Here is a 13,437-nt window from a genome sequence, read left to right as displayed (position 1 = left end):
TCTCAAAATGCTTATGAGATGAATAAATTTGCAGTCAGCCCTGCTTGCAGAACTTGTCATTTGTGAAACTGTGTTATTAAATAATTCTGAATAATTAGTATGGAAGGTAGTCATTTCAAGAAATATAAGACATATTCAGCTCAAGCTACTAAATCATTATGTTTGGGCTTTTATCATGTCACTAAACCCAAGATATCCTGTGGAAAATCAGCCAACGTCAAAATATACAAGCTTCTAAAATTTTCTAGTATAGATTCTAGAAAGATAGAATTAATTTTTCAGTTTCTTCCTCTCCTACCCGCGCCCCACCTCACCTGGGATTAGTGTATAGTTAACTTGACTCTGTAAATTTACTGCCAGTAAAAACTAACAAGAGTATCTGCATTGAAATTGTTGTCTTGTGATATCACTTCTTAAATATAATAAATGCAACAGATATGATGCATAGCTTATGCATACTCTTTGCATAGAGGTGAACAAGAGATTTACCATTTGGCATAAGATATTTACATCTGCTCATCAAAATATGACTCCTTTTGTAGTCTTCTAAAGCCATGCCTATAATATACATTATTATGGTAATTTAAAAAATGGAACATAGAGTAGAAAAAAGAACATGATAAATGCATATCATCTTACTCTTTATAGCTCCAGTAAATTTTGTACCTTAGGCTAGACTGAATACATTTTGAGTTTCTCATGCAACAATCATTTTGGAAATGCGTCAGTCAACAGGCTTCCTTTACTCATTATTATTTAGCCTAAAGATCTGAGGATCTGTTTTTATTCTGTTATCAATTTATTTCTAAGAAATGTCCCTGCCTTTACCTTCTTGAATGAACATTCCTTTCTTCCCATTTATAACGATTGTAAAGCTAGACCCCTTTCCACCCTCGTTTCACCATTTTCAAGGGTCCCACATTTCTTTTTCCACAGGATGCATTCCTCTACAAATTAGTATAACAGATATTTCTGAAACAGCAGCTGAGCCTCTATAAAAGTATTTTTCTCCTCTCTCAAAGTGTAGGATAGATAATATTTTTCAGGTTTCTTTTCTTTTTTATGATTTTCTAAGCATTGAATCCTTTAGTTCAAATCCTGGAAAAAATAACAGGGAAAGCATGTGTTGAATTACACAAAGGGCATTCAACCTGGTTTCGACCTCAGTAGGAACAGTTGCAGCTTAGCTGTCCACTATCCTTCCCTGTAAAGGTGAAATGATTTAGAGGCCTAGAGAAACTTAATTTTTCTTGATCACCATGTGCAACCCGGAATTTTAATGGCAGGCATAATTAATTCTTCTGATGTTAATCATCAGGGCTGGGCTCCACAATTATCAGTCTGGTGCAGCTGGGGCATGGTGCAGACATGAAAAATTAGGAAAATGAATCAGTAATAGGGTGGCAGATTTAATCTGCATCATGAAAACAAAGTTAAAAAGAGGAAGATCGAGAGAATTTCAGCTGAAGCTTTTGTGCCAATGCACAGTGACAGAACTGAAAAATGTTGCCGATGTCCAAAGTGATTGGTAATTACCAAGCCATTGAATTTTTTATTGTCAATTTATCATGCGCCAGAGGTTAAATTTAACATCTTCTTCTAAAGCCATCACTCTAAGAAGGCTCACTGCGCATCACGTGGCTCAGAGTCAGCGAAAGGTTAATCAGGTATTTCTTTAGTTTGCACGTGTCTCCAAACTCCCCTTCCTTCTGAGCTGTGCCCTGTCCACAGCCAAATGCCTGCCACAAAAGCTTTTCCACTATTTCTTACCTATGACTTTCAGCTAAATATCGGATTGTATCACTTACACACTCCTCTCTATTGGCATTTACTAAGAACCTTGGTACAGAAAAGAATTATTTCTCAAGTAAGAAAAATCCCATCATTTCAAGCCCTAGGGATACTTCAATTAAGATGCAGCTGAGACAAGGGGTGTTCTTTCTCTTTTTCTCTCTCCCTAGCTCTTTCTCTGTTTTAAATGGTATTTAGTCAGGGACATCGGAAGAATTGATATTACCTCTTCTTAAAACAAAGTTAAAATTCCACAACAATTTTTATCTGATTCAGATTTAACTCTCTTCTTCATCTCTTTCTTTTTTTTTTTTTTTTGCACAGGATATCCGTTTATTAACAGTTGGAAAGAAGCTTAGTTTAAAAGAAGGAGATATTTATCTGTGTGAATACTGGATACTTCAAATAACTGTTTCTTTAAACAGCTTGATGAAATATTTGAACAGATCCAGAGCAGACCGAAATTCCACAGGAAAAGGCTCTTCTTACTGATTTTTTAAAAGTGACTTTGATTCAGTCCCTGCTCCAATCTTTAACACCACCTGCTTCTTTCATTTTTTGTTGTTTGCTTCATTGTGTCTCTTCTATGTATTTGGAAACAGAGAGCGGTTCTTATTAAGGGAATGGTATATATTTTCTATAAATTAAAAATAGAAATAGCCTTCAGGGAGACTTGAAAAAAATCAATGTGTGCATTAATTACTGCAATTCATTACTCAAATAAATATGGGCTCAACCTTATGTTGGATACAAATCCCGGGACTGAGGATGTTTGCAAAAGACAAAGCCTATGGTCCTGATCATGTTAATCTGCAGATCAGAGACTCTGTGAATCCATGCCTGGTGGAAGCTCCTTAGGGGATAGGCGAGCTGGGCTCCATTCCGGTAGCCGGCAGTGAGTTATTACCGCTGAATACAAAGCTGGTCACGTGACTGTCACCCACCAGCAGTGGCACAGTCCTTCTCCTGCCTGGGTTTCCTGAGACCTTGCTTTCCCGAGCCCTTGCTTTTCTATAATTAAATCCGAACCGTAAAAGCCATACCTGTCAAATGCCCTCCAGCTGCCCTCATAAACAACACTGGGAATTTTGCTGGTGGCAACTCCTTGCTTTTGGAAAGAACATAGGAAAATATCCTATTTATCCTCCTGGAGACTTCCCTCCTCTATCTTTTATTTTATTTTTCCAATTCTTCCCACACTGAGCTTCCTCTTCCTTTTTTGGAATTTGAACAGGGAACTGGAAAATATACAGCAAATAAAAATATAGTATAATTTATTGAAAAGATTCCGCTGTCTTCTCTTGAATTAGTAACCTGTCCTTTTAGGAAGAAGAGAGAGAAAGTGGAATGAAGGAATGTAATTTTTCTAACAGCATTTGGCTGCCTTTCTTTGATCATATTTTATGGCTAGAGGATAAATTACCATGTGAAGGTTTCTGTTTAAAACCTGAACATGTTTAGTAGGATTTGAATCCTGCCGTATTCTGCAGAGCTGCCTTTTGCCTGAGCAAGTTTAATGCAAAGATCAGCAGCTCAGAGCATAACACTTATTAGCTGGCTCTTTTCTGCTATTGGAATCCCCCACTATTTTAATTGGATTCTTTCCAAAACTGCAACTAATTAAGAATCAATTCAGGACCATTAGCAAGTGGGACAAGCTAGCCAGTGTTGCATATTTCAAAAGAGTTAGTTTTAATGAGAGGCGTTACTGGATGGGGGGTGGCGGAGGTGGGGGGAGAAACAGATTAAAGATAGTGTAGGGACCTTCTTCAGCTAAACCGAAGGACTAATGGTACATGGAAAGATGCTGAATTTGTAGTCCTCTGTAATTGATCTACTTACTGTTCTTAAAGAAACTTTGAAAACATGAATGCAGGTATTTAGAGGTACATTAGAGGTTCAATAACAATTGATAAACATTACAAATTGTTGGCTTCTGTAGTAGAGTGCTCCTTTTATTGGAGAAACATATGCTGTCTGCTTTCAGACCCGTTAACCTCAGCATCGTCAAGCCATTTTCTCTTCCCTGGGCTTTGTACTGGCGCACATCTGCTTATCCAGACTTCAGCGTGTGCAGATGGTGCTTTTTAATTTGTTAAAGGGTTAGCAGTGCCATATTTTTGACAGCTGTTCTTGAGTTCCTTTACCACAAAGAAAAACTTAACTAGGACTTGGTGCTTAGGAGAGAAATCTGATGCTCATGTCCTCATTAATTTCTTCTTCTCTTTCTTGGATCTTAGTATCTAATTCATTGTTATTGAGTTGTGTGCAGGCTGATGTTTTTCTCTAGAGGATGAAGGTGGAAACTTAGTATACAGTTAACCTGCTTTGAACATTATAGTATGAATATATGTGTGGTTTCAATGGGGACAGCCGAATATTTAATCATTAGAAAGGATAGGCAATAAATCAAATGTCTGAACTTGGATGCATTATCTGATATGCTTGATTTCAAACTTAACCTTCCTCATGGACTTCTGTCGTGAGAAATTACCTGGACTAAGCTTCTTCATTTGAAGCAATCATAACCCAATCACAGAGCCTTTATGATTGTAAGATAATACCAATAAAAAAGAGATTTTTGGCTTCTAGCAGTGGACAAGGACAATAAAAATATATTACTCTATAGAAAAATAATTTTACTAAGTTTAGGTTTGATTACATGTTTGAGCTGGTTGTGGGTAGACATTGAAAAGGCAATTACAAGGATATGGAAAACTTGTGAATTTAAAGGATTCTTTAGAATGCATAGGACTAAGAAAAGTCATACATGCTTATTGGAGTGGGGCTTTTTTTCTAGCCACAATTGTTATCAAAACAATAAAGTAGGTACTTTGAATCTGTGCATTGTCATTTACAATTGCATTATGAGGAAACATTGTTTCCCTCTCCACTACCATCCACCCAGTCACCTGGCAGTCATCCTTAATTCCTCCCTTACACTCATTTTCCACATATAATCAATCACAAAGGCCTTTTGATTTCCTCTCCTTCAGTTTTCAATTCTGGCAACTTTGTTCCACCTGCTTGCTTCTATCTTAGTCTGGACCTTCATTCTTTCTTCACTGAAACCCAAACCACCACTCTATATCTCCAGCACGACAGCAATGCACACAGTAGGAGCTCAAGAAAAATGAATTGCCGAATGAATTACCTCCCGCAAATATCAGGCCCTTCTTTGTACTGGGAATTGGACTCACTGAATCTGTGTCTTTATGGATTCAAACTTATGTACATGAACATGCAAATGAACAGTTGGCTGCTCTCAAAAGCTCACTTGCTTGGCTGCTGTGTGCAATGTTTCCACCATGTTCTAGCACACAGTTGACTGTCAGAGCCACACACGGAGGAAATCAGAAATGATGAGACATCTCCCAAGTTAGTATCAGTTTCACTTCATGTATATTGTAGGGTAAATGTTTTAAAGAGGTTGAAGAATGAAGCCACTTTGGGTCAAGAGTGTATGGTAGATTGTTGGGTAATGGCCTCCAATTTGTTCATGGCTTCCTTGTACCCATGTCTCAGGACAGTCCCTTCTTGCATTGAGTCTGCTTGACCATGTGACTTGCTTTGGCTGGTGGTATAATAGCAGACGTGAGACAGTCAGAGATGTGAAAGTTGCTTGCACGTTGAGCCTTGCCCTCTTTTGTTGCCTATGAGGCTGTGGCTACCATCACCATCTGAAGAAGACATGCTGGCCTTTTGGATGATGAGAGACACATGGATTGGTTACCCTCACCAGTCCAGACAACTGCAGACACATGAGTGAGGCCATCCTAGACCATCCTGCTCTCACCTAACCAGTCAACTGACCACAGATGCATCAGCAAAGCCAGCCAAAAGCAACCAGTCTTGACCTAAATCACTCAAGTGACCAGAGACTTGCCAGCGATAATAAAGGCCTATTATTGGTCGCCATCAAGTTTTGGGTGGTGTGTTAGGCAACACAGGCTAAGCAATGTGGAGTGGCAACCATCTTTTCCATTCTAGCTATTTAGAATGGTGTTTGGAAACTAGATATTTCACTGCAAGTCCCCAGCTAGAAGAATTCTAGGTACAGGAAAAAGTTGTTTTAAAAAAAGCAATTGATTTCAACCCAGGGGTGTTAGGCATTTTTGGTCCTTAGGTGTAGTTCACTCACTTTCAGAGGACAGTAATGATGATGGTGAGTGATGGGTCTGCATGATGGTGCAGTGGGGGGAGGGGTCAGGTGACATATGTTGGGACTGGGACTCTGGAATACTAACTGAGCAAAGAACTGAGGGGCGTGGTGCCAGGGCAGAGGGAACACGCAGTTAAAGCCACCTCTCAACCCTAACCCTCCAAACATTCCCTGAAGGTCATGGTGCATCGTGGTTTGCAAGGTCATCTTTTGCAAAAAACATAGTTGAGACTTTATTCTGACTAATGTTCTGAGGTTGTTAAGAAGTAATACAGAAGCACCTCTTATCTTTAATTTCTGCCTTTTGGAGTCACAAAAGGTAGCTCAGAGAGTAAAGCATCTGCCTGCAATGCAGGAGACCTGGGTTTGATCCCTGGGTCAGGAAAATCCCCTGGAGAAGGAAATGGCAACCCACTCTAGTACTCTTGCCTGGAAAATTCCATGGATGGAGGAGCCTGGTAGGCTACAGTCCATGGGGTCGCAAAGAGTCAGACACGACTGAGCAACTTCACTGGTGGTTTGGAGTCACAGCACTGAAGTTTTATTTCATTCATTTGTTTAACAAATATTGACTGATTTCTTATAGGTATCGAGTGATGTGATTTGTGAATGAGATACAAACTCTCTTTCCTCAAAGTACTTTCAGTCCAGGAGGCCTGACAGACAAGTGAACAGAGCAGACATTTACAGTAGGGTGAACAATATGATAAAGGCAGGAACATCCTGTTTGGGACACAGAGGAGGAGAACCTAGCTCATTCTCACAGTGAGGGTATCACAGTGAGGGTAGACAAAGGGCTGGTTTGCCAAGAACAGGAGCTCTGAGTAATGTGTATGTGTACCCAGTTGCTCAGTCAAGTCTGACTCTTTGAGACCAGGCTCCGCTGTCCATGGGATTTTCCGGGCAAGAATACTGGAATGGGTTGCCATTTCTACTCCAGCAGATCTTCCTAACCCAGAGATCAAAACTGCATCTCCTGCATTGGCAGGTGGAGTCTTTACCACCGCACTGCCTGGGAAGCCTCCTTGTAACTTAGTATTCCTATATATTCAATATAGGATGATGAGAAATACTGAGGTGCAAGTTTCCTCTTTACCGTCAACCTTATCTCTCACACTTGCTTTCTATTGAGTTCAAATATGTCCTTGATGGAGGAAGCCCAGGTATTCCAAAACCAAGGCCCGAGGACCAGCCAGAGGACCCACCTGATGAGGTTACCTCTTCACCTGATGGCCAGAAGGACTAGGGCTTCCGCAGCTTGGCTATTTGGCCACATTCTGGGGCTGTGAGTGTTTTTATTTTTTCTCTTGTGTATTTAGTTTTATGTCTGAATTTCAGAAAGACTTTCCACGTGTTTTACTGTTGATGTTTGAAATATTTATAAGTAGGTACAGATATGATCTCGTAAAAAGAGACATACCATTTAAGAAATTTAGAGAAAATGTGTCATTTTGGTGGAGCTGTCCAGCATTGGTAGTGTCTGCCTAAGTATGGAGAATGTGCCAACTTATGACACTTGCCATGGCCTCTCCCATTTAGAGAAGCCAAGAAAGCTAGATGACTTTTTCAATTTTATCAGCTGGAGGGCAGACATCTAGGGTTGGTCAGTCAGGTGCATCCACTGGGGATGATGCCTATGGAACTACTGATGGAAAGGACCAGTGGTGTAGAGAGCTCCCCAGCCCAGCTGCCGACCTTTCCCGTGCCTTCAGTCGGCAGTGAGAGATGCTGCTTTGTGGGCTAACACTGGGCCGTGCTTCTGCCATCTGGCCTTCCTTTGTGTCTGTCTGTTTTCCAAGCCTGGATCTCTAGTCCTCCAGGCAATTCTAAGAGCTGCCGAACATTCTTCAGTGATTTTTTTTTTTTCTTAAACAATGTAGTTACTCACAACTAAAGGACACATATGCTTCATTATTATAATTTTAAAAGAGAAACTGGGGAGGATTCTTCACAAAGCAGCTTCTAATCTCATTGGCTGAGGCGCAGTCACTGCAAACAGAATCCACCCTAGCTAGTTTTAGCAGGAAGAGATTTAAGGCAGAGAGTTGACTTGTAATCATTCAGAAAGATGAAATAGATCTGGGTTGAACTTCATAAAACTCCTCCAATTCTTTGCTTATTTTTTGGCTATTGCTCAGTGTCTATCTCCTCCATTAGAAGGTAAGCTCACAGCAAGGCAGCAGTCTTTGTTTTATTCCCTTTGTACTTCTAGACACCAAAACAGTCCGGTATACTGTAGGTTCTCAATAATACTTTAATCATAATGATAATACAAGGTATACAGGGGAACTCTTGAAAGAGAGAATCCAGAAAAAAGGCCTTTTAGCCCACCCCCAAAGAAACCATAAATTACGGGTGACTTTTCTGAGTTAGGAGATATTTGGTCATACATCAGAGAACTTGCAGGAATACAGCCAGATTGGTTCACTATAAGGAGCGATTTATTTATTTTTTGCCAAAAGGATGAATCAATACATTTATATTTAATGTGTGTAATTTAGGCCATATGTCATGCAGAATCCTTCTGGTTTCTATTACTTGAAGATTTTGATTAGCGGCTTTATAAATAAATTCCAGAATTATGCAATTTGAGATAAAGCTAGGTTGACTTACAAACTGGAACCCTTTTGGGACTTCCCTGGAGTCCAGTGGTTAAGATTTCATTTTCCAATGCAAGGGGTGTAGGTTCAATCCCTGGTCAAGGAGTTAAGGTCCCAAATGCCTTGGGGCCAAAAAACCAAAGCATATAACAGAGACAATATTGTAAAAAATTCAATAAAGACTGTGAAAATGATCCACATCAAAAAATCATTTTTAAGAAGTTTATAAAAAATTGGAATAATTTGAACTAGGTAAGATTCAGTAAGTAATATATCAAAATTTATCCATGATGATGAATTTCTTCTAGGTTCTGGGGAAGAGTTTGAAAGGTTTTACAGGTAGACAAAAACCAGAGGAGAAAGGGCATGGTAATCTGGGCTTTACGTATAATCCCAATTTAAGCCAATCTAAAACGCTTGACTTCTGAATTACTACTTTAATTTGGGGGTACTACCTTAATTCTTGGTATGCTCTGTTATCTGTTATAATTCTGATTATCAGTTTTTACAAGAGTGCATATGCTGTTTGATTTGTTAGTATACTAGTAAAGTGATTAGGTTTGTGGGAACAGGAGAACCCAGGACTTTAACATATTGTATGTGCTTTATAAACTCACTGTCATTTTGGAAAGATTGACAAAAGGAGATCAGCAATTTCAGCCTCAGCAGTGAACCCGGCAGGCTGTTTGCTTGCTTTTTCCTCCCACCCCTTCTCCCTTCTTCCCTCCCTTGGAAACTTCTTTCCTTCCTCTGTCCCTCCATTCCTTCTCTCTCTCTATTTCTTTTTAGTTCTATCCTTTATCTGTGTTTTGAAAAGCTGTACATGAGAGTGGAGTAAGATATCTCAATATTTAATTAAATTAATTCATGAAAATTCCATTAAAAGAACATTAAAAAATCTACTCTAATTCAATAAGAGCCAGGGAACTTGGAACAAGTTTGACACTTCTGCTTTTAATCACTAAATTTTTATTGATAGACCTTAAACAATAATCACTTATTTAGATAACCACATTTATTCTTCCAATAAATCCCACACCACTGTCAGTTCTTCCCCATGTCCAAATAAAAAGGAAAATAAAATGCCTTGAAGCTCTCATCAATTTCACAGGACATTGCTAAAATTATGTTAGAGTCTGAATATTTATAAAAATTAACTGTATAGTTAATTAATTGTACCCAAGTTAGTAAGCTGTCTACTTACAATACAGCTTTAGTTTCAAAATGGACTATTTTTATTTGTCAGTAATGTAGGCGCAGAAAAAGATGGATTTTCTTGTGTAGGCAAAACATTTTACCATAGCCAACTAGCTGGCAGAGTCTGGTGGCCAATTGAGCCCTGGGCTTCTGATCAAGCAGAAAGGTCTCCTCTTCCCAAAGACCTAATCACTTGATGCTAACAAAACAAACACAAAAATATATGTGAACTTGCAAATGCTTGAGAATCAGAATTACAAAAGACATTAGCGTCTACCAAGATGTTAAAGAAACTGTGGGTTTCCATTAGGGCTTCCCAGGTGGCACGAGTGGTAAAGAACTCACCTGCCAGTGCAGGAGACGTAAAAGACTCAGGTTCGATCCCTGGGTTGGGAAGATCCCCTGGAGTAGGGCATGGCACCCACTTCAGTATTCTTACCTGGAGAATCCCATGGACAGAGGAGCCTGGTGGGCTACAGTACAAAGGGTTGCAAAGAGTTGGATACAACTGAAGTGACTTAGCACACACAGGTTTCAATTCAGATTTCTTGATTTCAACAAATTTATTGTTTTCCAGTTTGTAAATGGTTCATTGTTTCACTCTCTTGACCATTTTGCTACTTGTGTGCAAACTCTTTTGAGGCAGAGAGATAGAAATCACTGTACTTTTCACAAACAGTTGACAATTCTTGTAAAATCTTTTTCTCCCAAGAGGAGTTCTAAAATTTATTGGTTAAGGGGCTATTTGGGTGTTATCAATGATCTATCAAATTCTGACCTTAGGATAATCTTCTCCAACAAGCCTTTCTTCATTATTTGAGAGAGAAATTTCCATTTAAGCATGTATCTTCCTTAACTTCCCTTTTAAAAAATGAGATATCTGTTCTCAGTATCTATGAGTTTGGTTTGTTTGTTTGTTTGTTTAGATCTCACATATAAGTGAAATCATATGGTGTTTATCTTTCTCAGTCTGTCTTGTTTCACTTAGCGTAATGCCCACAGGGTCCATACATATTGTGGCAAATGGCAGAGTTTCCTTCTTTTTTAAGGATGAATAACATTCCATTATATATATATGTACATATACAGTGTGTGTATATGTACATATATAGCTATACAGATATCTATCTTTTCTTTATTCATTCATCCAGGGATGGACACTTAGATTGTTTCTGTGTCTTAGCTATTGCAAACAATGCTACAATGAACTTGGGGGTGCAGATATCTTTTTGAGTTAGAGTTTTTATTTTCTTTGAATAAATACCCTTAATTTTCTTTTGTCTTACCTCTTATTAATTACTCTGAAACATTCCCTCCCTTTTTTGCATATTGGTGTATTTCAAATTCACAATAGCACTATGCTAGAGATACCATGTGCATAAACACGTACTTGAATCAAATAAGACTTTAAGTGCACCTGGGAGATTATCATTAGCAGAATATTTAGTGTCACTCAACTTGAGAGCATCTGCTTTGTTCAAAGTACCCTATGGGATTCAGCAAGGAAGGGTTTTCTTTTTGTTAAACAATAGAAAGAACCAGCATCTGATTTGTCTTTTTGGAAGCTGCCTATTTTCACATACTTGGGCTTCCCTGGTGGCTCAGATGGTAAAGAATCTGCCTGCAATGTGAGAGACTGAGGTTAGATCCCTGGGTCAGGAAGATCCCCTGGAGAAGGGAATGGCTACCCACTCCAGATTTGGAGTGGGTAGCCTGGAGGATTCCATGGACAGAGGAGCCCAGCAGGCTATAGTCTATGGGATTGCAAAGAGTTGGACACAACTGAGTGACTAACACACACACACACACACACACACAAACTAGATCATGCTAAATAACACACTTAATTTTCATCTCAAGACTTCATTCTGCCTGGTAGAGAGTGAAAATGTGTTCTTTGTCAATTTAGGGTGAAGTCTGTCGAATCAGGATGATTTTCAGCTAATTCAAGGTTTCTCATCTCTTTGCTTCTTCTATTTGAAATCCTGGTTCATCTTGTATGGTCTTCAGCTGCATCCACTACTGTGTCCTTCCTGTCCAGCTGGGCAGCCCCAGCAGCTCTGTGGTCTCATGTCTGCAGAGAGAACATGTTGTTACTTGGTGAGGTTGCCTCAAGACTTCTGTTCTAGACACCCCATACAGGTATTTGTACTCAAGGGCTCCAGCCTCACCCTGGGGTGTGACAGAACTCCTAGTGGCATTCCTGGGCCCACAGGATATGAAGCACTGGTCTTCTCTTTGTTTTCCTACAGTCATGAAGGGAAACTCTGTTGCCTCATCCCCCACCTCTGGAATCAGCCTAGGGGTGATGGGATGGGGATTAGGACTTCTCAGGAACACCCGTTGAAGTCTTAAATGCTCCCCCACATCCTTCCCCCAGCCTGACTCTCTTTTTTCTTTAGGGTTTGGAAAAACTGGCCTTCTTATTGATCATGTACTCTTTAAACTTTTCTGTTTTAACCTGGGATGTGGCTTTAAAACGTTGATTCCTTTATTCTAGGATTCTAGGCAACAGCCACCACCTGCTGCAGTTGCAAGAAGAAAAGATTGAAGGACAGAAGTTTCAGAAAGCCTGTCTTGTTCGTATCAAAATGTTTTCCTTCTTTACTGGGTTTTCTTAAGGCCCATCAAACCTACTCACTATTTTTATATCTCCAATTTAGTTTTCAACATTTTCTTTCTGTGTCTCTTTACTTTACAAGATCTGAATATCTGAAAGTTATCTAAATGATTAATTAATTAATCTAAATAATTAATATTAAAAATATCTAAAGTTTTACCTGTGGGTGTGTTTTGTGGCACCTGCCACAGTCTCTGTAGGAATTGCCAATTTCATTAAGGAAATTCCCCAATTTCCTTTCTAAATCCTCCAATGATCTCAGCTAATCCTACCACTCTCTTCCTTCTCAAGCCTGGAAGTCATTTCTGGAGAATGGTGTTGCTATAAATATTTGTGGAAATATTAGCCATTAATGCAATTTTCCCACTTAGTGTGAAATACTGGGCGGCATAGTTCTAATGACAGAACTCAGTCTTGCTTGGTTATGGTCATAGAGAGAAAAATCTGAAGATCATTCATTCATGAATGAGGTTGTGTTGTGCTTCTGGGAGGAGCAGTGGGGTGGCAGTGTGCAGAGGCTGGGTGAGTTGACAGGGAGTGGGGCTTTGATGGTGTGGATTTTCAGAATGCTCAGTAAATTTTGTATAGAGTTTTTACTTGGCTCTGAATTTTCTTTGATCGTCATCTTGGACACTAGCATTTGCCTCATTAAGGCAGGTAATGCTGTGGTAGACGAAACTGTCTACCTGGACCCCATCCGTTCATCTGGAATTTGTTATTTTGTACCTAGGTGAGTGTTCAGGCATAAGCCATGTAGGTTAACAAGATGCAAGCAAAAAACTAAGGCACAAGTAGAGAGATAACTGACCCACATCGCTCACGTTTTCTTCAGAGAGACTGAATTAAGTGACAAAGTTGTGGTAAGGTCAGAATTCAGTGGCTTGAACTTTATCAAGAAAGGTTCCCAGAATGATTCAGGATTGCACTACTTCAGAGAGGGGTCTTACCAGCGAGCAGCTAATAGAGTCACACAGATCTAACTGGATGAAGATCTGGTCCTAAGACAGCACTGTGTTGGCGTTTTCCCCGCTTCTAAACTCCAACAGTCCACATTTAGATTTCACTGT

The 13,437-nt window shown here is 39.5% G+C and overlaps 1 protein-coding gene across 9 annotated transcripts in view; it reads left to right on the top strand.

Annotated features, from left to right (window-relative positions):
- The window catches only part of LOC147378618 (uncharacterized), a 210,410-nt gene that overhangs the window by 127,465 nt on the left and 69,508 nt on the right, over nt 1-13,437 (top strand). The window contains exons 1-2 of one of the 9 annotated variants that reach the window (XM_086371070.1): nt 7,088-7,238; nt 12,251-12,329. The exons of 7 other annotated variants lie outside the window; for them this stretch is intronic. In XM_086371070.1, coding sequence (XP_086227196.1) covers nt 7,093-7,238; nt 12,251-12,329 — 225 coding nt within the window. In that variant the 5' untranslated portion in view covers nt 7,088-7,092. Of the gene's footprint in view, nt 1-7,087; nt 7,239-12,250; nt 12,330-13,437 lie in introns of those variants that run through there. One more of the 9 variants, XR_015152957.1, reaches the window with a different exon arrangement.

The sequence above is a fragment of the Bos grunniens genome, chromosome 2 (genome assembly GCF_055505025.1).
Source record: "Bos grunniens cultivar Pamir isolate PY7600 chromosome 2, Bosgru_T2T1.0, whole genome shotgun sequence".
Lineage (NCBI taxonomy): Eukaryota > Metazoa > Chordata > Mammalia > Artiodactyla > Bovidae > Bos > Bos grunniens.
This window is presented reverse-complemented; position numbering and strand designations above follow the sequence as displayed.